Consider the following 26,851-nt stretch of genomic DNA (forward strand, 5'->3'; position numbering starts at 1 on the left):
TAAATCAAACAATTATTTGCCTGCTAAGAAGTAGCTAGCCCTGTTTATGTGCTCATCTGAAAGTGTGCAGGCTTAAAGTGGTGAGAGGGGTGTGCAAGCAAGCCCTGACCCTGTGTCCCTGCACATTCCAGCTTCACTCCTGACCTTTGCTTGTTGAGCACAAATGGAAAAGGGGTCTCAGTTGCAGAGTGCGAAGACTGGAAGCGGAATTGGCATGTGTGGGGACATTAGGGGTATTGCTTGCCTGTTTACCCTACCTTACTTTATTATTATTATTATTATTTATTTCATAACACATATATACAACGTTTGGTCGTAAGAAACCTCACGCAGCTTACGAAGACAAGATAGTAAAATCAAGGGGGGGGATCACAACCCTGCTTCAAAGCATATTAAAAGTTAAAATATGAAAATGGATTAAAATGACCTCAAACTGTAGTTTTATCAATCGTTTAATGTGTCAACACGAATAAAAGTTATTAATTTTTTATTTTTTATTTAAAAAAGATATTTATTGAAGTTTTACAAAAACATAAATTTAAAAAGGTCATATAAAAAGAGAGAAATACAAAAAAATACATGAAAAAGAAAAAAGAAGAATAAAAACAAATCCATTTTTTGTAACCCTAACTCATTATCTTATTTCTTTGGCCTCCTCACACCTCCCCTTTTTGTATTCCCATTTAAGTAATCAAATCAGCAAATCCTTACCCTCTTTCGTTTATCTTAACTCTGTATCTTAACATATTATAACTCTATATTTTCATCCATTATCAATTCAATTTTGCATACTCTTGTTAACTTTGTTGCTAATGCCACTTATTTTCAATCCAACATCATTTTAACATTCATTAATTTTACAGTGTTTCTGCAGATAGTCTTTAAATTTCTTCCAGTCTTCTTCCACCAACTCTTCTCCCAAGTCTCGGATTCTGCCAGTCATTTCCGCCAGTTCCATATAGTCCATCACCTTCATCTGCCACTCTTCCAGGGTGGGTAAATCTTGTGTCTTCCAATACTTTGCAATCAGTATTCTTGCTGCTGTCGAATAGAAGTTATTAATATTGCAGCTGTTGTATAAGGGATTACTATTATTATGACTGGAATGTAACTGAAATCAATTAAGATTTTGGAATGCAGAAATAAAGAAAACCACCAAACCGTATATAAATTATATAATTTGGTATTTGAACGATTGGTATTAGTAATTGTATTATAAATTGGTATTGTTATGATGAGGCTATTATTGGATCATAATTGAAAACAAATAATTTTTTTTTTTAAATGACCTCAAATTTATAAGCATCTGGGTAGGCTCGTGTAAACAAGACTGCTTTCAGCAGGAGCCAAAAAGAATACACGGAAGTGCCTGCCTGAACTCAATAGGCAGGGAGTTCCAAAGGGCCACACTCAATGATCAAGTCCTTACAAACATGGAACTGGTGGGATGTGGCACCTCCAGTCGTGCCAATTCCGCCGATCGAAATGGTCAAATGGGCGTATGTGGGGTAAGACTATCTCGTAGGCATGCTATACCAAATATCCAGGCATCCCTTCAGATATTTTGGGACTACAATTCCCATCATCCCTGACCACTGGTCCTGTTAGCTAGGGATGATGGGAGTTGTAGTCCCAAAACATCTGGAGGGCTGAGTTAGAGGATGCCTGAAATATACTATACATTTCAACCCTACACATATTCGCTTTAGCACACAAACAGCACTACCAGTAATTGACTTTGGCTAGTAGGCCCTTGGAAAGACGCTGAAGGAAATGCTGTGACCATTTCTCACCTGCCTTCAGATTTGTCTCATACGTAAAACGAAAGAAATATCCATGTGGCCTGGAAACCTCTCTGCTCTGTGACGAAGACCACAGAATATTCAGGTTCACACCACAGCTCCATGCACAGGTTACTTATAAGTACGACATATTAATATATGGATGGGAACAGGGTTATGCCTTTAGCCACCTGTCTTGTCTTTTTGTTAACAGCTGTGTGTTGAGTGCAATTGTCTGGATAGGCAGGTCATCCCTATTTGTGCAAAGCTGCTACACTCGAGGAGGCATTAGTGTACAGTGGTACCTCAGGTTAAGTACTTAATTTGTTCCGGAGGTCCGTTCTTAACCTGAAACTGTTCTTAACCTGAGGCACCACTTTAGCTAATGGGGCCTCCCGCTGCTGCCGTGCTGCCACCACGCAATTTCTATTCTCATCCTGAGGTAAAGTTCTTAACCCGAGGTACAACTTCCGGGTTAACGGAGTCTGTAACCCGAATCGTTTGTAACCCGAAGTACCACTGTATTGGCTTTCCTACACAGAAGACACTCTATTGACACCCAGTTGTAAACATGTCAGGGAGAAGGCTAGTTTGAATCATCTCTGTGCTGATTTCCCGTGAGCTGAAATATATGATTCCCTTCCTGCAGTCTGAAGTGTTACACACCCGGATAAACTGTATTGCACCTGTCGAGTGTTTAATGGCAATTTCCCTGAGGATGCAGACAGCACATTAGTTGGGAATAACAAAAACCAAGTCCTTACAAACCAGGGTAGTATGTCTGCCTTGCTGGGGGCAGAGATGGGGGCACAGTTCTTCTCATAAACAGCTGATAAGGGGGCGGACATTTTTCCGAAGGTACTGTCATGTACGTTCTAGTTGAGATTCCTGCATTGTAAGGGGTTGGACTAGATGGCCCTCGGTGTCCCTTCCAGCTCTACAGTCCTATGACGCTATGATTCTATTTCTTCAGACTGCGGGGGGAGGTCTGCAAAAACAATTGTGCTCATACGAAACAAGTCTAGAAGAAGAAGCTTGGCAAGGGGTGGAAAAAAACTTTCCCTGATATCAAGTTTTCAGAGTACAGACAATTTTTGTGTGTGTGTGTACGTTCCTTCATGTGAAATCCCTAAGCAGGGGGAGTTTTACCTTTTATCTGCTGTTGAGGAGAACTTGGCCCAGGGCCTTTTTGAGCGAAGAACTGGACTAACTCGACAAATTCCAATTAAATCCTAAGGGTGTTGTCATAAATAATAATCGTACATCTACAACACATGGATACTTTAATACAATTTATCTGACTGCTTTAAATATTCACCGAAGGGGGCTGGGGAACAAGTCTGTGTTAAACTATGCATTATATACCTATATTCTCACAGTACAGGCTGCCAAGGGAAGGGGAGAGAAGACAAGCACTGATATTGAGTGTCTTTTAGGTTCCACTTTCATACTGGGCTCGTCAGATGTCCCTGTTTCTTGGAGGGTGGTTCCAAGTCTCAGGTTGATCTGTTTCCCCTCCCACTGTGCTTGTAGCATGTATATAAACGTTGAGCTCTCTGGAGCCTCTTGCCAGTTCTCTTCTCAGACTAGTCAGGAGCAGCAGAGAGACAAAAGGATGGAGCTCCTCTGGGTTGCCACAGCCACCGTTTGCTTTCTGTCCGTTTTCCATACGGCAGAATCTTCCACTGCTTATTATGACAAGATTTTAACCCACAGTCGGATCAGGGCACGTGATCAAGGGTAAGTCTGCATTTCGTCCTCCTAAAATTCATCACTGGGGTCGCAAAGTTATTGTGCAGCCAAAAGTGGAGGGGTCCAAAAAGGGGATAACATTTGGCGAAGTAATATTTGTAAGAAATATATATATATATATATACACACTGGAAGGTTGAAGGTTGCTAACTGAATAAATTAGCTAGCTGTTGAACAGAAAAAGAAATTATCAAGTTTATATACAGTATAAAACATGTACATAAAACAGGACATTTCAGGAGGGTGAAACTGTGCCAGAGCTCAGTTTAGACATCTGTTTTCCAAGGGCTCAACTCTGGAATAGATTATGTCTCTGCCCCACAAGCAGATTCAGAGCACATTTCCTTAAGTAATCAAGAACCCACATTCATCAAGGATTGCAGAAAAAGACTGTCAGGTCAGAGGGCACAAAAATGTGAGCCCTGACACCTCTTTTTGAGACATGAAGAACTCCATTTCAGATTTCCTCAACCTGTCACCCTTTTAGGTGTAGCCCAGACTAGATAACTGTTACCAAATAATTGCAATAGTATGATATGGGAGGGTTTTTGCTTTTTTTCCCAAACAAGCAGTTTCTTGATTCACCTTTAACCTCTGAATGTGATAAACATTATTCAATGTTTATGAGATATTCTGCCTAATTAAAATGGTATGTTAAAAGTTCATTATGGACAAACAGCAATTGCTTATATAGATGGAAATGTTAAGGATGGAAATGCTTGTAATACTTTAAAAAAAATTAAATGAAACCTAATCTAAAACAAAGCACTGCCGTTCCATAGTTATCTTCCACATGAACTTTGAAGGTGGAAGTTTCGCACAGCAGAATGCACAAGCAAACCCCATTGGAATGAATGGTGCCTGTTCTTGCACAGCTATCCTTCATTTCAGTGGAGCTTCTGAAGACATTTCCTTTTTCAAATCAAAAGGATTCATTATTAATATTCAAAAGGGTGGGTTGTTTCACCCCCCCTTTTTCTCATTTGGTGAAGGGATTATTTATTTAGCTGCTCTTGTGCTATTCCAAACAGTGGCAACCAAAATAAACGATTGTACGATGGAAGATGAGAGTTTCCCTTGGGTCGGCAGAGGAAAAAAAAATGTTTGCCTTACTCCATTATTGCCCCCTGCCCCACAAGTGCAAATTAAACTTTGCAGCTGTGCAGAAGATGACACCAAACAGGAGGGAAGTGTGATGAACTTGCCAGTGAAAGAACAAGAGTTCTTTCAACAGAACTTTCAACAGAACAACAGAACTTGCCAGTGATAGAACAACAGTTCTATCATATTACCTTACTCTCTCTGGAAAAAAAAAAAAATCATTTGGGAACTGATAAGATTTGGCTGTAAAAAAAACAACAACATTAAATTTCCTGAATTGAAATTCAGAGGTGGCTGTTTGAAATATCATTTGGTGTATGGCACAGCATGTTCTAGATCACTGGTCTTTCAACTAGTGGCCTGATCCAAGTTGGGTCGTAAGAAGAACACTACTGCCATGTTGAAAGATTCAGAAATGAGTCCCCAATTGCGTGTTTTGGTTAAAATTGGGTCCTCGGTCTGAGAAGTTGGGAGATACCTGGTCTAGATGCACCCTCACCATAAAATTCCTACTGTGCCTACTTGTGGTTGGGAAATCCTATTGTCCATCTCTAGCCTTGGCCATTCAAGTGTGGGGGTGGGGGGAGAATTTTTCATGTTGCAAGCCTTGTCTGTGCAAGTAAACTTTTACACACTTTGGGAAGGATTTATCAAAAGAGTCCCCTGAAATTGACTGGGGGGGGCAGGTGGGAGAACCTCCAGAGAACAGCGTGCCGTGGAAATAGAGGAGAGACCGTTCCATCTGGCAAGCTGCAATGTTTGTGCTGGCTGGACATTCACCACAGCCCAGCGTTGAATTCTGCCCAATATTTCACTTGCATGAACTCTCATGAACTTTAATCAAGCTACCATATCGGAAAGAGACTCCAGCCAATTTTTGCTTTTTAAGATGAACGCATTAGGCGCCATTAGGACTTCTTCCCTGAGATAATTCCATTAAAGTTTTTTTGTGTGTGTGTGTTACAAAACAAACAGATAAACAGGGAAAGGTACATCTATTGTCTCCACTTTCAATTCACCGTCTTTTTCACTGTTCATTTACATATAGTGAAAGACAATTTTTGTCACGGACATCTTGAAGTTGGGGGGAAAGAGACAGGGGAGAGAGGCAGGAAAGAGATGGGGGTATTGTCCATTCGTTCTATTGCCTATTATTAGTGTAAGGATTTGTGTCAGCATCATGTGGGTAGGTTCATTGTTTATGTATTTATTTATTTTGATTGATAATGTGAGAGATTAGTGTGTCCTAAGCTTGGTTGGTTGTGTTCAGTGTAGTTTGTTTGTTTGTATGTGTGGGGGGGTGTTACATTGCTTGGTCAGTTAGGTATTGATTTGTATGCTGTTGTGGGGAAATAGGTCATTGCCATGTTGTCCATGGGATAAAGGGAAACCATATTGCTGCGAAGGTAGGGTTGCCATATTTCCAACAGAAAAAATGAAGTTTTTGAGCTATTTTTAAGGGAAATCGCCAAAAACGACACTGCTGACATGGGTTGCCATACGTCTGGATTTCCCGAGACATTTCTAGCAATTTCTGTCCACACATTGCTTTTGACTGCTGTACAGTATTCCAGATATGTCCAGGAAATGTATGACAACCCTAGGTGAAGGTGTTCCCCTTTGCTTGTTCCTATTTGAATTGGTTGGTTAACTTCTCTAGAAGTCACTTACTCGCAGCAACTAGAAATATTGTAAATAGACACTGGAAGGATCTGTCTGAGGTGAACATAGACCCCCAGTACCAAAATGTGTGGGGAACCATTAGGACTTCTTAACGTTTCCTTCTTTCTCTCTCCCAGCCCCAATGTCTGTGCTCTCCAACAAGTTGTGGGCACCAACAAGAAATACTTCAGCACGTGCAGGAATTGGTACCAGGGAGCCATCTGTGGCAAAAAAGCGTAAGTCCCGTGCCTTTCATGACTATTAAACCTGGGTGACCAAACCTGTGACATAAGCTTCTCAGGCAATGAGGACATGTGGCAACACCGGGAGCAGGAGCAAGAAACCATGTGCGCCTTGCTCTGGCCTAGAATCCAGACTCTGGTACAGTTCCCTGGCTCGGTAGGCTGGAGGAAAAATGATATGAAGGCAGGGAGGGTTCACATATGCAATGCAATAAAGTACAGAATTACTGAAGATAAGTACACAAATATATTTCATTTGCCGTTTTTATAGAGGTCACAGAAGCAATCGCTGAATGGACCTCTTAATGATTATTCTAGCATATGTCTTGCTGCTATTTCACCAGCAATAGCATTCGCCCTTCAATCCCAGGGGGAAAGACAGTGGAAGTGTGGCTATGATGCAATGGAGCACTGTCTGTACTTGAGGAAAGGCAACTAGTGATAGGTTTTTTATTTGGCTGCCAAATTTGCCGTGTGTGTGAGGGAGGGAAATATAGAACCAGAAAACCATAGGTGTCTCTGTGATGTGAACTTCGAAGAGGTGACGCAAGGGGAAAGTGTGCAAGAGAGTCCTAAAGTATGCGATCCAAACCCCTCTCCCGTACACAGGGTGGGGTTTGCAGTGAACACAATATCCCACTTTCTCTTCTCCAGGGCCTGCCTACTTGTATGGGAGAACAGGATGAGACTAGAAGGAATTCCTAGCTTGCTTATTCAGGACCAAACAGGGTTAAGCTTTAAGCCCTCTTAAACGCCCTTCTTCTTTCGAAAGGAGGAGATTGATGAATGCCACTTGGCTTCAGAGCCTTTCCCATGTTCAAACAGGCTGAAATGTGTTTGGTTTAGGGCTCATGTTTGTGTGCTTACTAGGTGCCGCAAACTGAATCAAACAGAAAAACATATTTTCCCTCCCCGCAAGGACGTTGGCAAAGACTGATGTTCCATCTATCTCCTGGAACTCTTTCTTTCCCGCACTTCTCAGATATGTGAGGCACCAGTTTTCTAGATGCACTGAACCATGAGGGAACATATGGCTTTGCATATTCAAAGGCAATTGCTGGCTAGACATGAATCCCTGGAGCTTCCCAGAGGAAGTGTGCTATGTGTTTAAAAGAACATGATAATCGAAAATACACTCATATAACGTTTTAGTGGCAGCCATTACAGTTTGGCAAAATTTATGGCGCATCTGTATCAAATTTGTGTTAACCTAATTCTCTCCCCCCCCCTTTATTTTACTGGATTTGTTGTAGAACACTGCAGGGGGTGAGGGGTGGCTTACATTTCTGCCTCTCTCTTTTATTTTTTTATGAAAGGAAAATCAAAGCTGTAGGAGTTTGGCCACTCTCCTGTAGCTCCCAAGGCAAATTTTGTTAAGACATTGACTTGGAAAATGCATACCAATTGTCTCATCAATCATGAAAACTGCCATTTTATCCTATAAGTATTTGGTACATAAGGGACGGGGGTGGCACTGTGGGTTAAACCGCAAAGCCAAGGACTTGCTGATCAGAAGGTCGGTGGTTCGAATCCCCGCGACGGGGTGAGCTCCTGTTGCTCGGTCCCTGCTCCTGCCAACCTAGCCGTTCGAAAGCATGTCAAAGTGCAAGTAGATAAATAGGTACCGCTCCGGCGGGAAGGTAAACGGCGTTTCCGTGCGCTGCTCTTGTTCGCCAGAAGTGGCTTTGTCATGCTGGCCACATGACCCGGAAGCTGTACGCCAGCTCCCTTGGCCAATAAAGCGAGATGAGCGCCGCAACCCCAGAGTTGGCCACGACTGGACCTAATGGTCAGGGGTCCCTTTACCTTTACCTATTTGGTACGTAAGTTTAGTAAGGAAGTTTAAAATGTCTTTCTGTTGCATCCATGATCCCTTTGAAAAGACCTAGAGCCCAAAGTGGCCTGTCTTATTAGGTGAATTAGATACCTGCATTTTGCTTCCGGTGTGGCTAAGGCGCTGCCAAGTTGACCAGGCTCAACATACCTGGTCCAAAAGGGCCTTTGCAATGCGTTCTGAAGTGTCCTGTCAGCCTAGGAATTGGTATCCTTGTTCTTTTCCTGTATTGTGCAACTGACAGTTGTTTCCAGGGATTGTTTCAGTTGTGTATTTCCCTCTTTGAGTGCAAAGTCACCCAAGAGAGGTTAAGCTATGGCTGGGCCACCAATAGTAAACTGGTTTTACTGTGTCTCCTAATAAGTGATAAACTAGTATTTCATGCTCAATCAAATATATGTAGCCTATTGCACAGACTTATCTTCATACAGAAAGGGTACAACTGTAGCCTGAACATTTTCCTCTTGAAGTTGTTGAATACGGCCATTGCAACCGGAATTGCCTTAACCCTATGCCCCACCTTTTCCTCTTGACAAGGACTCAAGGTGGTTAACAAATAAAAAAAGAACACTTTAAAACATAGGAGGGGATCATAAAAAATAAATTTAATATAATTAAAACTACTATGCAGATAATTACAGTAAAAATTACAATAAAAACAGCATGGCACTAGCCCTTTTATTAAGGGAAGTTTAGGGATTCAGCAACAAAAACACCAGGTCAAACACAGCGGGCAAATCTCCAGCAATTCTTTTGTATTGTGTATTTTATTTCATTGCACATTTTTTAAAAATATTTTTTATAAGTAACTTTGTGTCTTTTCTGGTAAAAAGTAGAAATCAAAATGATGAAGCCAGTTTAACATGTCAACAGCGGGGGAAATAAAATGTTGATATATTGATATATTGTGTTGATATATTGTAGAACTGTCTTGTATGAATGCTGCCCTGGTTATATGAAGATGGAAGGCGAACGAGGATGCCCTGCAGGTAATGTTGGAGAACATAAGAAGCTTATATTTTGCTTACTTTTTCTCCCAAAAGAAGGGGGCAGGTGGGGATACGAGGTAGCTTGTGAGAGATCATTGTTATGTTATGAAGCATTGCTTTAAGGAAGAGCCACACATGAAAACTAGGCCTTGTTTTTTAAGGACACGAGATGGATCTGTTTGTGCATAATACGTAAATGAGGAACTGAAGGAATATTGTGCAAAATGATCACTCACCTGCTCTCAGGGTGGGTGGCAGTTGCGACCTGTTGCCATCACCCCCCAGCTCCTTGGGACAAAACACTCTCTCATGGTGTGATTTATGACTTAACCAGCAATTAAAGTTCACTTGGGACAATCTGTCAGGATGCTGTCAGCAGCTCCCGGCTGGTTGCCCAGAAAAGTACAAAGACAAGGAAAAGTTTCTTACCGTTCTTTTTTATTTCAGTCTTTACAGAGAGAGGCTATAGAACCCAGCCTCTCGCATAATGGCGTTGTCTCAAGTGAATCTCCACCCCTCATCTCTCCCACTTCCTCATTCATCATTCTACGGGTGCTGCTACGTGCCCTCTGTCTTTGAGCTCTTTGCTCTCCTACTTTTAAGGCTTGCCGGGTTCTGGGAGATGGAGGGTCTGGAATTTCTAATGACAATGTTTCAGCTGGGTGTTCCTCTGGACAGGGGCAGAGGAAGGAGGATGGTGGGAACAGGCCGCCTTGGGTGTCACCACTGAGGGGGGTGACAAAATGCCGGGCAGGACTCTCCTGGGAGAGACACGGTGGCTTGGGCGCGCACAGGCTCCATGCTGCCCAAATGGTCTGCCTGCTGCCTCCCTCCCCCCCCCCCGCTGCCTCTGGTTTCCCCATGATTTCCTAGCTTTTCCCCTCATCTGCTTCTGAGCTGCAACCTCCCTCAATCCCCTGTTGTAAATCTATGCTGTCTTCCTCTTCCTCCTCCCTGGAAGAGTCAGGATGGGGAGGCTGTCTCCACCATTCCTCCACCATTTGCCCAGTCCTTGACATAAGCAAAACAACAACAGCAAACCTATGGTTATGTGAAACATACTCAATAAACACACAAGATGTAACTGGCTGTACTTTTGAATCAATAAGGTATAATATTCGTTGTGTCAAATTGTAGATTTCAACTGAAGTCTCATAAAGTTCAACGAAAAAAGCAGAAGACCCAGTGGATCTGTTCGTTCTCTAGTGGGTTCATGCATAAGGTCCATACATGTATAAGTGGATTATTGGACTCTATGAACAGACAGGTGGAGTAGATACTTATACTTGTATGGACCTTATGCATGGACTGACTAGAGAATGAACTGATCCACTGGGTCTTCTGCTTTTTTCATTGAACTTTATGAGACTTCTGTTGAAATCTACAATTTGACACAATGAATATTATACCTTATTGATTCAAAAGTACAGCCGGTTACGTCTTGTGTGTTTATACAGCCCCTGACATAAGCTGGCTGCTCCCCAAGTATGGTAACTACATTTTTCATACCCTTGAGTGGACCATTTGTGTGTGGACCACCTAACTACGCTATTTTCAGTAGTGTCCTTGTGGAAAGTGCGCAAGTTCCTAAGCAACCTGAAATGGTGGGTTGCCTTCCTTTGAACATCTGCTTTGTTACGTGGTTTGTGTACTGCTGCATCCTAAGTCAAATCATGAGCTAAATTGGGGGTCCTGCAGCAAGCAGTATTTAATTCAGCAAATTCCATGAATGATTTATGCCAGATGAAGTGGCACTAACTGAGGTGAGGGGAGGAGGGCAAACCCGTTGTAAACAGAATGTACAGTGTGCTTGTTTCTTGTCTTTTTCAGTTGCCCCCATCGATCATGTCTATGGTACTTTGGGCATTGTGGGAGCGACCTCCACTCAACGCTACTCTGACATGTCAAAACTGAGAGAAGAGATTGAAGGACCTGGCTCGTATACAATGTTTGCACCAAGCAATGAAGCCTGGGATGCTTTGGATCGTGTACGTATTTCAGAATGGATTTTTAAAAAATGCTTCAAGTGCTTTTGGATTTATGGATATATAAATCCGAGTTATGCAAGGGATGCTGGTGGCGCTGTGGTCTAAACCACTGAGCCTTGGGTTTGCTGATCGGAAGGTCAGTGGTTCGAATCCCCGTGACTGGGTGAGCTCCCATTGCTCAGTCCCTGCTCCTGCCAACCTAGCAGTTCGAAAGCACATCAAAGCGCAAGTAGATAAATAGGTACCGCTCTGGCGGGAAGGTAAACGGCATTTCCATGCGCTGCTCTGGTTTCGCCAGAAGCAGCTTAGTCATGCTGGCCACATGACCCGGAAAAACTGTCTGCGGACAAACGTCGGCTCCCTCAGCCAGTAAAGCGAGATGAGTGCCACAACCCCAGAGTTGTTCACGACTGGACTTAACTGTCAGGGGTCCTTTACCTTTTAAATCCAAGTTATACAAATTAATTATTAGTGGGGGAAATAGTAACACTCAGCTGTTGAACATAAATTTAAGCAACACTACCCAATTTAAATGTACCAGAGTTTAGTGTTGCAGGTGTGTGGGGCAGAACATTGGGTTTTTATAGTATCCTCCCTCCAGGAGATGTTACCTGCACTGAAACTTGGATCATGGATGCTCATATGAACCCGTCTCATCTCCAACTTAGTATGTACAGAGAAATCAATATGTATTATTTCTGTAATCCTTGCTACAAGGAAAAACCAGGGAGGATTACTATAATATTTCAGGCATATGACTGTGGTGGGGCCCTGTATGCATTTATTTCCCCCCGCCAATGCATACAGAAGGCCCATTTCGAGCTCAGAATGAAGGGCATATCAGACAAGCCTGAAAGAACTGAATGCCTTTAGCCGAAAGGAGGGGCCACATCAACCTACAGTGTGATCAACCCTCAGGGGACTATGTGTGAATGTGGGCATGGCCAATTTTTTTAAAAATCAAAGGACATCTTTCTGTGGGTCTTGCAAGGCTGTGGGTCAAAACAACTTTTGGTATCAGAAGAGGGCCTTCTCGGTAGCGGCGCCCTCCCTGTGGAATGCCCTCCCACCAGATGTCAAAGAGAACAACAACTACCAGACTTTTAGAAGACATCTGAAGGCAGCCCTGTTTAGGGAAGCTTTTAATGTTTGATGTATTACAGCATTTTAATATTTTTTTGGAAGCTGCCCAGAGTGGCTGGGGAAGCCCAGCCAGATGAGCGGGGTATAAATAATAAATTATTATTATTATTATTATTATTATTATTATTATTATTATTATTATTATTATCACCAAATCACAGGAGGGGACTTATAGGAGGGAGTGGTCAGTAAAAAAAATATTTCTTCCTATGTGTGTGTGTGACAAATCTGGGGGTCACAAAAAAACATTTTGGCATTGCCCACAGAAGCAATCAAACATTATTATTTTTTAAATCTATTTTTATAAAATGACAAATTTGGTTGGAGGGCCTCTTAAAACATATTGGGGAATTTTGCAGCCTGCAGGTTTTCTAGCCCTGATTTAAAGGGTAGAAGATATTGCCAGGTTTACAAATGTATAGGGAGAACCTAGGGGGAAATCCTGCAAATCCTCAGAGGCAGTTTATTTTAATATAGTAATTTAAAATGTACAGACGTTTTTGCAACAAACAACCCCGTTTATACGGGCCACACAACAATTGGTGTTAGAAAGCTCTAGGTCATCTCGCACTACTGCTCTGGGTGCTGCTGGGCAATGAGAAAAGGAAACACTGAAAGGAGGCATTATTAAACCTAAGTCTTGTGCAAGGACTTCCGCTTATGCAACAGGGACTTCCACTCCCCCCATCTCCTCAGATTGGCTCATGGGGGGCAGGTGTCAGGAACAGAGTGTGCAGGAAGGAAATGGGGAATTGTTCTGTCTGGAAGCCAAACTGCTTGCTCTGATAGACCAGGTGCCTTAGCACGATGTTGCATACCTCCCGTGTGGTCTTGGGCATCTCGATAATCTTTATTGTCATTGTCCCATACAGAACAACAGAATTAAAAAAATCTACATCAGACATTCAAAAACCAACAAGCCTGCTATCCCTGCTATCCCAGCCTGGTTAACCCCCTAAAAACTCTGATACCCCATAATTAAATACAATATACTCCCACAGAGACTACTTTACATTGTGTTTAAAACAAAAATTGCATTTGGATAAAAACTGTTTCTCAGGTGGCTAGTCCTAGTCTTTATAACCCTGTACCTTCTTCCAGAAGGCAGAAGCTGAAAGAGATCATTTCCGGGGTGCGTACTATCCTGCACTATCTCTGCAGCTTTCTTATGACACATGGAAGCATAGATTTGATCCAAGGTGGGAAGAGTGCACCCAGTTATTCTCTCCGCAGTCTTTACAGCCCTGGACAGCATTGTTTTTCCCCTGACCATGCAGCTCCCAAACCACACACACAGACCATAAGTTAATACACTCTTAGATTGCCCAGTGGCAGAGGAAGCAGCAACAACACCACTTTGGCTCCCAGGCCACCAAAGTAATACAGTTGTACATCGGAAGTCAAACGGAATCCGTTCCGGAAGTCCGTTTGACTTCCAAAACGTTTGAGAATCAAGGCATGGCTTCCAATTGGATGCAGGAAGCTCCTGCAGCCAATTGAAAGCCATGGAAGCTGTGACGGATGTTTGGGTTCCAAAGAACGTTCACAAACCAGAACACTCACTTCCAGGTTTGTGGCATTCGGGAGCCAAAACATTCAGCTCACAAGGTGTTTGACTTCTGAAGCATGACTGTAAATGTAAGAACCTGACCACAGGTTTAGATCAGGAGGTCAAAGATGAAAGCCCAGGATAGGGCTTGATAGAACGTAAGAACATTGGATGGGTTGACAAATGGCAAGGAGTGCTGGAAATGGCCTTTTGAACCCAGAAAGGCTCTGCAAATTTAGTCGGGTTTGAGGAGCAGAATATGCTGGCTACACAAATAATGTGGAAAATTGTTTGTGGAATAGTGGGTAACATCTAAGGAAAAGCAAAGGGGGTCTGAAAGAAGACAAGATGTCCAAGACTGCACAAATAAATGAATGTTGTAATTCATGGAGCTACGGTACTTTCAAATGAAAGAAACTTAGAAGCTTAGCAGCTGGATGCTAAATGAAGTACTGTAGCTTGCCAAAGGGAATATTAGCATGAAAAAAACATTAGCATGGATTATTTCACTTGTAGCAGAGTAATCTGGTGTATATCAGGCTGACTGGGATGATGGCCATGGAAAGTCTAACTGAATCTCTTCCCCTAGGAAATCCACGAAGGCCTGATTGAAAATGTAAACATCGAACTGTACAATGCCCTCCATAACCACATGGTGAACAAGCGCATGTTGACAAAGGACCTCAGGAATGGCATGGATCTGGTGTCTATGTACGATAACCAAAAACTGCATATAAATCACTACCCCAATGGTGTAAGTCTGTTTAGTTACTCTTTTTCTTATATAGTACCATGAACTTTAGCCCCTGGACTAGAGGACATTGTAATGTTGCATGTGATATTTATGTTATAAATGTGGCTTTAAACTTGGAAAGAGCTGTAAACTTCAACTTTCTAGATAGAATTTCATTTTTATAGGTGTTTGGTGGGATCCAGAGATGCAGCACGATTCTATGCATGTTAGATGTTGTTTAGTCGTTTAGTCGTGTCCGACTCTTTGTGACTCCATGGACCAGAGCACGCCAGGCACTCCTGTCTTCTACTGCCTCCCACAGTTTGGTCAAAGTTGTCTTTGTCCACGGAGTTCTCTTGGCAGGGATACTGGAGTGGCTTGCCGGTTCCTGTTCCAGGTGGATCATGTTTGGTCAAAATTCTCCACTATGACCTGTCCATCTTGGGTGATCCTGCACGGCATAGCTCATAGCTTCTCTGAGTTATTCAAGCCCCTTCGCCATGGCAAGGCAGTGATCTATGAAGGCAGTGATCCATGCATGTTTACTTAGAAGTAAGTCCCAGTGGGGCATACTCCCAGGGAAGTGTTAAAGGATTGCAGCTTCAGTTAGTTGACCTAAGGTCCTGCTGCAATCAAGTCAGACATGGCTTTTTATTTATTCTTATTAGTTGTATGTCATTTTTTAATCAATGATTTCAAGGCACTTTACAAAATCCAAAGATGTACCAAACTATCAGCAGGTTAAAAACAATGGCTACTAACACAGTGTTAAATTTCGCTCTGAATGTTCACCTTAAAGAATTTAAAAACATTATTGCTACCAGACGTAGGAAGTGAAATGCATCCAGTACAAGTTTCATTGCAATGTGTGTTCTAGCTAGATTCTTTCCAGAATGTTTTATAGGAGACATCTCATCACACATCCCATAAAGGCGCTAGAAGAATAAAGAAATGTGTGACGCTTTCTCGATAATCTTCTGGTTGCCGGCGAGTTCTGTGCTTAATATTCTCTGGCACCATTCTTCAAATGCAGGTTGTTACGGTTAACTGCGCTAGAATCATCCATGGTAACCAAATTGCTACAAATGGTGTTGTGCATGTCATCGACCGTGTGCTGACCCCTGTTGGAAATACCATTCAAGACTTCCTTGACGTGGAAGATGATCTTTCATCTCTCAGAGTAAGCTAAGCTTTCCTTCGTAATTATGAACGTCCTTTAGCCTTTAGCCTTGATAGTTGCTGCATCCTGATTTAAGCACACATCTAACACAGTTAGCTTTTTGGTGTTAGCTTTTGTGTTGGACACCTGCCTGCTATTTTTCCATGTCAAAAACTTCTTTATAAAGAAACCCTCCCCAGTCTCTTCCAGCTTCTCCCACTATTTTCTGCTCTCAGTGTTCTGCCCTCCCAGCTCCCATTCCATGGCCACTGCTGTTCTGCAAATCCTGGACTGGCATGAGCCACTACAAATACTCCAATGGGAGCTGTGCTATGGCAGCCTTAATTTTATTTATATATACACACACACTGGGACGCGAGTGGCACTGTGGGTTAAACCACAGAGCCTAGGACTTGCCGATCAGAAGGTTGGCGGTTTGAATCCCCGTGACGGGGTGAGCTCCCATTGCTTGGCCCCTGCTCCTGCCAACCTAGCAGTTCGAAAGCATGTCAAAGTGCAAGTAGATAAATAGGTACCGCTCTGGCAAGAAGGTAAACAGCGCTTCCATGCACTGCTCTGGCTCGCCAGAAGCGGCTTAGTCATGCTGGCCACATGACCCAGAAGCTGTACGCTGGCTCCCTTGGCCAATAAAGTGAGATGAGTGCCGCAACCCCAGAGTCGGCCACGACTGGACCTAATGGTCAGGGGTCCCTTTACCTTTTATACACACACAGACCAAAAAAAACATGTAAATATAATATATGCATCTGGCTTTCTAGCTAATTGTTGAGTAGCCAAATGAGCACATGGGGTAGGGGAAGCGTCCTTGCAATGCAGGCATGTAAATGTTCCTACTTTTGTGAGATACATCTAGGAAAACAACTCTATAATGCTTACATATTATATTATGAGTTGCCCAATCGGGTGACTATGAAAAAATACCGGTCTTAAGTGACCATGGGAAGAGTATTACCATACTCGGCTCATTTTAAATATTGCTTTTCTGTACCTAAAATATCAAGGTGCTTAATAACGGCATCTCTTTCTTTCCAAGACGGCTGCCATGGCATCAGATGTGATGGAAACTCTTGGGAAGCCTGGGCAATACACGCTCTTTGCTCCTACCAACGAAGCTTTTGAGAAACTTCCACGTGGAGTCTTAAACAGGATTATGAACGACAAGGTGGCAGCTAAAGGTATTTCTGTAAAGTTGATATTGTGGGAGAAGAAAAAGAGACGATCCATTTCACAGCTTTGGAAAGCAATAGTTAAGAACATGATATGTCTCCCACCATGTTAGACCATTTGCTGTAAATATGTATGACAAAATTGTCCATGTGCAATTATTTTGAACCCATCTCTGTTCCAGGAGGCATGACAACTGCCTCTAATAAGTGAGATAAATTAAAGTTGCCATATGTTGCGTTTTTGCCCAAAAAGCTCAACAACGTTTCTGTATGGATTTTCACTGTTTGAAATATGGCAACCCTAGAGAAGTAATAAATAGCTGTTGAGTCGGCTGTGTTTGTAGGGGAACCTGGTGTATTGCACTCCCATTTGCAGCAGCACAGCCCAACACATTCTTTGGATTGTTCCTCGTCAAAACTCAGGGCTCATTCCCGCTTTTGCTTGACCAGTATTTTGGTTGTATTGTGTACCGATGAATCCCCCAGGGTCTGAGAGCTTTTCTCGCTGTTCCGCAGCTGTGCCTTGCGAAAATCCAATTTTACCTGCTGAAATGAACCTTATCAGATGTGCAAAAAAATCCGAAGGGAGATTTTGCTCAGCCAATCTTCAATTCAGCGGGCGAGATCAGATTTTTGCAAGGCACAGCTGTGGAAAAAATGAGAAAAGCTCTCAGAACTGGGAGGGGGGGATTTTGCTGGCATACAATACAATCAAAGTAGGGGTCAAGTGAAAGTGTGAATGAACCCATTGAGGACGAGGACCCCTCCATGGGGGGGCGGGATTTCTGCTACTTATCCTCCTTTCATTACCTTTCTGCAAGTTGTTCCCAAGCTATCAGTGTTGCCACTGTCTTGCATCTACAGCTCATCACATAAATGTACAGTGGTACCTCGGGTTAGGGATGCGGGTGGCGCTGTGGGTTAAACCACAGAGCCTAGGACTTGCCAATCAGAAGGTCAGCAGTTCGAATCCCCGCGACAGGGTGAGCTCCCGTTGCTCAGTCCCTACTCCTGCCAACCCAGCAGTTCGAAAGCATGTTAAAGTGCAAGTAGATAAATAGGTACCACTCCTGCGGGAAGGTAAACGCCGTTTCCGTGGGCTGCTCTGGTTGGCCGGAAGCGGCTTGGTCATGCTGGCCACATGACCCGGAAGCTGTACGCCGGCTCCCTTGGCCAATAAAGCGAGATGAGCACTGCAACCCCAGAGTGGGTCACGACTGGACCTAATGGTCAGGGGTCCCTTTACCTTACCTCAGGTTACATACGCTTCAGGTTACAGACTCCGCTAACCCAGAAATAGTACCTTGGGTTAAGAACTTTGCTTCAGGATGAGAACAGAAATTGTGCTCCGGCGGCAGCAGGAGGCCCCATTAGCTAAAGTGGTGCTTCAGGTTAAGAACAGTTTCAGGTTAAGAACGGACCTCCGGAACGAATTAAGTACTTAACCCGAGGTACCACTGTATTTCCATTAGCCCATCGCTGCATAATGTGTAAGCCTGTAAGGAGTTTGAAATAAGTTACCAGGTAAATGATGATTCCCTGGAAAAGACCCTGATGTTGGGAAAGATTGAGGGCACAAGGAGAAGGGGAAGACAGAGGATGAGATGGTTGGACAGTGTTCTCGAAGCTACAAACATGAGTCTGACCAAACTGCGGGAGACAGTGGAAGACAGAAGTGCCTGGCGTGCTCTGGTCCATGGGGTCACGAAGAGTCGGACACGACTAAACGACTAAACAACAAACAACAACAAATGATGATTGGAAGGGTGGCTTCTCCTTGTCTTCCCACATCTTTTCTAACATTATGGGTATCTATCTGAAAAACTGTACCTAGAGCACATGTGGTCAGCTTCAGCTTACTTAGAAAGACAACCTTTCATACATGCCCTTTTTAGGAAAATAATAGCAGCAATGAGACATTAATGTTCACAACAGCTCCAGCTCTTGAATATGCCTTATGTACTATTATGCTTTGAGCAGATGAAACTGAGAAAGCTGTAACAGCACCTTTCAGTGTAATTGGTGCAACCGCTGAGAATACAAAACCTAACCAACTAAGCTCTAGTAAATGAAACTTCCTGCATTTGAAATGTGCTCAGAACTACTCAAATGGTATACTTTTGTATCCCATAAACATTCTATAAAAGGAAAGGGAAGTCCCATTTGAATCTTTACAGCTAATGGTTACTGCAAGTTACAGCTTGCATCTGTTCTTCTCATTAAGAAAGGGCAGTTGATACATAGACAGTGTAGGAGTAAGAATTTTCCCTGCTTCATATGTCAAAGGAAAAAGAAAGGGAGGATCTCGAGGGAGTCGTGCTCAGCTTTAGAAACAGGATATCTGGAAGTGCTCACTATAAAACCATCTCTCAAATGCTATCTTCCTCCTATAAGCTTACGACAATCTCGTTTGACTGAAAATAACATTTCTGCTCCAATTGTTTTAATCATGTCATAACCTTCACCTTCCCCTGGCGTCTAACTATGTATGTGTAATTTCTTTGTTTATTTGGTGCAGTTGAATGTTGCCCCATAACACAAAGTTTTCTGGGCAGCTTATAATAATACAGTGGTACCTTGGTTATCAAACTTAATCCGTTCCGGAAGTCCGTTCCAAAACCAAAGTGTTCCAAAACCAAGGCGCGCTTTGCCATAGAAACTAATGCAAACTGAATTAATCCGTTCCAGACTTTTAAAAACAACCCCTAAAACAGCAATTTAATATGAATTTTACTATCTAACGAGACCATTGATCCATAAGTTGAAAGCAATAATCAATGTACTGTACTATAAAATAAATAAGATATTGTAGATGATAAAAATTTAAATTATTTTTTGTTTCTTACCTGCACTGATGATAATCTTTGTTTGGATGGGGGGCTTTTATCCATTTCCACAGTCACACAGTCAAACAATCTGAACTGGGTTCCACACAGTCACAAAAACAATTTAATCGAAAAAGCCTCAAAAACAAAAATGCAAAATTAATAGCAAAAACAAAAGCGCCATACTTAATCAGTTCCAGAAGTTCGTTTGACTTCCGAAATGTTCAAAAACCAGGGCACAGCTTCTGATTGGTGCAGGTGCCCCGGAAACAACAGCCGCATCGAATGTTCGGCTTCCGAAAAAAGTTTGAAAACCAGAACATGAACTTCTGGGTTTTTGGAGTTTGAGAACCAAAGCATTTGAGAACCAAGGCGTTTGAGAACCAAGGTACCACTGTAATAATAATAAAACCTTGAAACTAAAAAATAAGCAACTCAGGACCACAATACCTCAAGGACTGCCTCTCTCCATATGAACTAACCTATACCTCCATGAGAGGTCCCAAGGTGGCAACACAAGAACAGGCCTTTTCTGCAGTGGCTCCCCATTTGTGGAATGCTCTCCCCAGGGAAGTTCACCCGGCACCTTCATTATACTCCTTTAGACGCCTGGCAAAAACGTTCCTCTTCAACCAGGCCTTTGGTTGATTGACATCCGATGCCCTTTTAAATGAGTTGTGGGAGGGAGAATTATTGGTTTGCTGCTGCTGCTGTTGTTATTTTTACTACAAATTTTATGTTGTGAAGCGTCCTGAGATCTGCGGATGAAGGGTGTTAATTCATATTTAATAAATAATAATAAACCATAGCAGCATTAAAATCAAAACCAAATAAATGCAACAACAAAAAGAGCACAATTGTCCCAAAATTATAAACTCAGAGATCCAGGTTACCTAAGTTGCTTGGAAGGCCTGGGCAGTGGCGTAGCGTGGGGGGTGCAGGGGGGGCCGGCCGCACCGGGCGCAACATCTGGGGGTTAGGGTTAGGGGGCGCAAATCCACGGGTTAGGAGGCGCAAATTACTTGCCTTGCCCCGGGTGCTGACAACCCACGCTACGCCACTGGGCCTGGGTAAACAGAAAGGTTTGCCTGACCAAAAATATGGCGTCAGGCAAACTTTTCTGAGAAAACAAATCCATACCCGGGGTGCGGCTACCAGAAAGGTTGTATCGCTCATAATTACCTTCCTGACTTAACCAGGAGCAGGATTTCTTAAGCTTCAAGAAGGTACATTTGGAAGGAAGTGGTCTTTCAAGAAACCTGGTATTTCAAGTAAGACATCAGTTTAGAACTCTCTGAGGAGAAGGCAACCTCTCCCACGAGAATTCTCTAGCAGAGCCGTTTCCAAATCAAATTGAGGGGTTTTTGACCATGACCAAAGCACTGTCCCTGATAAAAAAGGAAATTTCTGGTAAGGAAGGGAAACTACAAAGTCAGATGTTTAAGTTAGAGAAGTGCCTTGGCAGTTTACCTAGGTGTCAGGTCTAGTTGTTGGGCTGGCTGTCGATTTTATAACTCACTCCAGTTGGTTTTTTATCTCAGTGGGACCATGCGCCTGTTAAAGATTGGCAGGAAAAGGCTGGAAATGCCTTTAGCCTTACCGCTTCTCTCGTAACACCTTTGCCGCATGCCAGCTGAGAACCGTCTTACCGGGAGGGAATTCCCAACTGGCCTGTTAGATCAATTACCCCACTTGGCACCGCAGAAAATGCTGCATAAAAGAGCGGGAAGAGTGAAGCTTTCTTTTCCATGTTATCAGAGTGCACCAGAAGCACACTGATATTTTAAAGAAAAATGAGGGAGTAGCTTCACACTAAAATAGGTAGATGTGGTTGGGGGACAAAATTGATTCTATGGTTACCAACTGACTGGCCACTAGCCTATTTTGTCCATTGAAAAGGAATAAGTTGGGGAGCAAAAAGAGAAATGTGACCACTTTTTGGTGTTTGCTTTTTTAGGGCAGCCTCTATTGTGAGGCAGAGCTAGGTGTCAATTAGTGTGCTTATTACATTTTTACAATTGCAGGGGGAATTTGAACTTCCTTCCTCAAGTACCAAAATATCTTAGATCATCGCTGTCTTTTAAGTGCACTGTAAATAAGGGTTCAGGTCAAATATTGGTCTCCAATTCACATTTTAAATATAGGGATCATATTATTTGATTAAGGGCTCGTGAGTTTCACAGTCATGATAGATGTAATAACCTATTATTATAATCCAGAGCTATTATTATGTTATGATAGTGGCAACGGTTAGAATAGTTTCAACAGCCTTGCTGAGAGACAACCAAGTTTAAAATTCCTACTATAGGTCTCCCTGTCCAAAGAACCTCATTAGACTGGCTCTCTCACAGTGTTCCAGAAACTGGACGAAGACTTGTTATGCCACACAGGGGCTAGTGGGGTTGCTGCATATTGCTTTCTCCTGTGGCTTCTGCTTTTGAATTCAGATGCTGAGTTCATCATAGTATGTTTGGGTTGTGACAGCTCATTAGGAGAACTGCATTGCTACTTGGGAAACCTGCGGTGTGAACATGTAGGGCATGGGTAGGCAAACTAAGGACCGGGGGGTTGGATCCGACCCAATCGCCTTCTCAATCCAGCCTGTAGACGGTCTGGGAATCAGCGTGTTTTTCATGAGTAGAATGTGTCCTTTTATTTAAAATGCATCTCTGGGTTATTTGTGGGGCCTGCCTGGTGTTTTTACATGAGTAGAATGTGTGCTTTTATTTAAAATGCATCTCTGGGTTATTTGTGGGGCATGGGAATTATTATTATTATTTTCAAAATATAGTCTGGCCCCCCACAAGGTCTGAGGGACAGTGGACCGGTCCCCTGCTGAAAAAGTTTGCTGACCCCTGGTGTAGGCTTAATGGCCAAATGCGATTGGGTTTGAGATTCCTGCATAACATAGTAGAATCACAGAATCATAGAACTGTAGAGCTGGAAGAGACCCCAAGGGTCATCTAGTCCAACCCCCTGCAATGCAGGAATGGCTAAGAGATTGATATGTGAAACGAGCACCATTCTGGCAGCTCGGTATGAACTGTCTGAAATAAGCAGCACTGGCAACTTTTGCCTCTCCCTCTGCCCCCCTCCCACAAACAGCAAGTTACTGATTCATGTCACATATTGCCACCAGAGAGATAATGTACAGGTTGTTCTTTTTAATGAAACAGTTTAAATATATGTTCTAAATATCCCTAGCTATATGTGCTATTTAATAGTTTTGCTATTTTTCTGCTCATGATTTTGATTCTAATGTAATAAATTGCAAGGTACAAAATAAAATTCACAATGAAATGTACATTTGAAGGGCTAAGCCCTTGTCCAAAGGCATATAAGGTCTTGTTCAAGTGCAGTCCATACTCACTTTTCTAGCTGGAACAAGCACATAGCAAATGTTTCAGTATGGGTACTACTAAAGGTGTGTGGGAATTTCTCTTTCCCCCTAAATAGTTAAGAATGTTGTTATGTTCCAATCTCTAGTGGAAATGAATGTCATTATTTACAAAACGAAAGCAAAACTCATTACATTAACTGTTTATAATGGCATTGTATTTTCTAAAACGTACCAGTTTTAGATGGCTGCAGCATCGCCTCAGGTTTCATTTGAGTCCTTTCTGTTCTCTCCCCTGTTTAGCTCTGATGAAGTTCCACATTCTGAATACTCTCCAGTGTTCTGAAGCCATCATGAGTGGAGGTGTCTACGAGACCTTGGAAGGCAATACTGTCGAAGTTGGCTGTGATGGTGAAAGCTTGACAATCAATGGCGTCAAAATGGTGAAGCGAAAAGACATTGTGACAAGCAATGGTGTCATTCATCTAGTAGACCAAGTGCTTATTCCTGACTCCGGTGAGTCTTCTTCTTCTTCTTCTTTGGCGATCACTCATAGCCGAGTAAGATTGTCTTCCATAAACACGGTTTTAACAGTGAGTCCATAAGTGACTGTGGAGGCCAATTCTGGATCCTTCCACAGTGGGAACATAGGTTTCTGGGCGGGAGTTGGTCACAGTGAAGGTTTGCCGAGTGTGCCTTCCTCTTAGCACATTTCTCCCTTTCATCCTGAGTTAGAGTGTCTTCAAAGCCCATGACACCTTTGGGTAAAGGCTGTTCTCCAGTTGGAGCGCTCGCAGGCCAGTGTTTCCCAGTTGTCTGTGTTCATACTACATTTTTAAAGATTTGCCTTGAGAGTGACACACAGGTGACTTCCAGTCCTATGCACTTTCTCTAGTACTAACTGACCCCTGGAATAGATAGGCAGGTTTTCTCAACTAATTGTCTCTTTTGAAGAAGTAACCCATTTATCAACTCTATGGATATTCCTTTGTATCCTTTAAAAAATATTTGTCTGTTTGCCGAGAGTTTTGGAGCGAAACCTAATGTCCACCCATTTCTTCCTCAATTTCAGCTAAGCAAGTTATAGAGCTTGCTGGTCCTCAACAAACCACCTTCAAAGACCTGGTGTCTCAGGTTGGCTTGGCCGCAGCTTTAAAGCCAGAGGAAGAATATACCTTGCTAGCTCCAGTGAATGGGGCTTTCTCCGGTAGGTAGACCGACAGACTTGGTGGCACTAAAAAAACTCTTAGGAGATATCTTAAATATCTTATTCAACAACTTTGTGAAGAAGTCCAACACGAGAGAGTGGAAACTACTTACAATCACTGAAACTGAAATGCCTTTGATAGATTTAGGATGCTCAGACTCTACAAATAAGTGTTGATCAATACAAGAAGATAGCTCCGTGAGACCTGTTGCTGGAAGTCCATGGGGCCTCCATGGTTAGGAGTGAGTGCCTGGTAGTTCCAGCTATGGTTGCTTCACTGTCATGGGACGTGGGTGGCGCTGTGGTCTAAACCACTGAGCCTCTTGGGCTTGCCAATCAGAAGGTCGGCGGTTTGAATCCCCACAACAGGGTGAGCTCCTGTTGCTCTGTCCCAGCTCCTGCCAACTTGGCAGTCTGAAAGCATGCCAGTGCAAGTAGATAAATAGGTACTGCTGTGACGGGAAGGTAAACGGCTCTGTATGCTCTGGTTTCCGTCACGGTGTTCTGTTGCACCAGAAGTGGTTTAGTCATGCTGGCCACATGACCCGGAAAACTGTCTGTGGACAAACACCGGCTCCCTCAGCCTGAAAGCGAAATGAGTGCTGCCACCCCATAGTCACCTTTGACTGGACTTCACCATCCAGGGGTCCTTGACCTTTACCTTTCATGGCTTCAGAGGGAGAGGCATTCCTGAGGAGCCAATCTTATCAACTGCTGGTGGAAGCACAAATGCTGGAGGAGGAGAGTCGTTGCTCTGTTCTCTGATGCACACACATATATATGCACCAAGACTGGCCTGGCTGAGTTGTCATTACTACAGCCTGTGAGGACAGTAACAGTTAACTCAAATTCCTGGTATAGAAGTGTCTGGACTTGCTTTAAAAAGAGTCAGAGCAAGAGAGAGAATTTCCCCGCCCCCAAATTCCCAATTATGTCTATGACTGAATTACATCTACAACCAAGCTTGGAGCTTGGAGAGGCTCCAGATGGGTACAAATATTGGATAATGAGGCTCATCTTGACCAAGAGAAAAGACTGTCACTGCATCTCAGCCTGCTACTGCCAGTCTTTCTCCGTACCTTTGCATTTATTTGACCACTCAAATAGTTCTTCACGCATCTGAATTCAGTGGAGGACAATGCATCATGCAAATTATTGCATGCTTTAAAAAGAGGCAATTGTTGGTTTTTGGGTAAATAACAGATGTGAAAGAATGAGCCCAAAGCTGAATGGAGGTGAATATCATTTTCCATTATATCTGAGATTATATGTAAAACTACATGAACAAAACCTAATTTATGTTCTATCCAAACTGTTAGATGACGTCTTAACTACGGACCAGAGGATCCTCAGATTGATTCTGCAGAATCACATTTTGAAAGTGAAAATTGGCCTGAATGACCTCTACAATGGACAGTTCTTGGAGACACTGGGAGGAAAGAAGCTCAGAGTATTTGTGTATCGTACAGTAAGTGAATTTTGAAACTCGGGAAACATTTATGACAGCAAAAGATTGCAATGTGTTGGAACTGCTGGAAAAGGGATAGGGTTCTCCAACATAATCATGAAAATCTACACTATTATGTTACTTCACTGTGCCTTATTAAAAACTTTTTTTAAATTTCAGTAATTCTTAGACCCCAAAGTTAAATCTGGAATCCTTGCTAAACCATCTCCAACAATTCTATAGTTAAATATGTGTCTGTGCTAGGAACCTGGCAGGTACCGGTTTTGAAAGGTATTCTTTACACAGTACAGTCGTACCTTGGAAGTCAAATGGAATCTGTTCTTGAAGTCTATTCGACTTCCAAAACATTCGAAAAACATAGTGCGGCTTCTGATTTGCTGCAGGAAGCTCCTGCAGCCAATTGGCAGTCGTGGAAGCCCTGTTGGACATTCAGCTTCCAAAAATAGTTTGAAAACCGGAACACTCACTTCCGGGTTTCGATCGTTCAGGAGCCAATTTGTTCAGGACCCAAGGCGTTCAAGATCCAAGGTACGACTGTATAGTTTTCAATATTTACAGTTGGAGAGATCCAATGCCCTTTGAGAATAAGAGTAAATTATGTTGCCCCGTTTTAACAGAAATTGGATTTTACCATGGAAATCCAGTATCCAAAGTTGCCCAGTGATTTTTCCCTGCTCTGCTTGTGTTCTTAGTATTCCTTTGATTTAAAGTGGGGCAGGAACAAGCTCTAAGGAGCCAGGATCCGAAATGTTTTTCTTCTGTATCTGGAGGTAAATTTTATAAGGAATGAGTCCATTGTTTCATCTCCCCAGTGTTTCTGGTTAGCAATCTTGTCCATGAGCTTTTGGCAGTGTGTGGCCTTTGGGAAGAAGGATTGTATACGGTTTTACAGAG

At 42.8% G+C, this 26,851-nt stretch overlaps 1 protein-coding gene across 31 annotated transcripts in view; it reads left to right on the plus strand.

Moving 5' to 3' along the window:
- The first annotated feature begins 3,289 nt into the window (after window positions 1-3,289).
- The window catches only part of POSTN (periostin), a 53,226-nt gene continuing 29,664 nt past the window's right edge, over window positions 3,290-26,851 (plus strand). For 30 of the 31 annotated variants that reach the window (XM_083593064.1, XM_083593086.1, XM_083593065.1 and 27 more), the window contains exons 1-10: window positions 3,301-3,521; window positions 6,434-6,532; window positions 9,297-9,361; window positions 11,192-11,349; window positions 14,631-14,795; window positions 15,808-15,954; window positions 16,988-17,129; window positions 23,586-23,798; window positions 24,355-24,489; window positions 25,809-25,957. In XM_083593064.1, coding sequence (XP_083449190.1) covers window positions 3,316-3,521; window positions 6,434-6,532; window positions 9,297-9,361; window positions 11,192-11,349; window positions 14,631-14,795; window positions 15,808-15,954; window positions 16,988-17,129; window positions 23,586-23,798; window positions 24,355-24,489; window positions 25,809-25,957 — 1,479 coding nt within the window. In that variant the 5' untranslated portion in view covers window positions 3,301-3,315. Of the gene's footprint in view, window positions 3,522-6,433; window positions 6,533-9,296; window positions 9,362-11,191; window positions 11,350-14,630; window positions 14,796-15,807; window positions 15,955-16,987; window positions 17,130-23,585; window positions 23,799-24,354; window positions 24,490-25,808; window positions 25,958-26,851 lie in introns of all 31 variants that reach the window. The other variant, XM_083593089.1, reaches the window with a different exon arrangement.

Source organism: Podarcis filfolensis, assembly GCF_964270895.1.
Source record: "Podarcis filfolensis genome assembly, chromosome: 17".
Lineage (NCBI taxonomy): Eukaryota > Metazoa > Chordata > Lepidosauria > Squamata > Lacertidae > Podarcis > Podarcis filfolensis.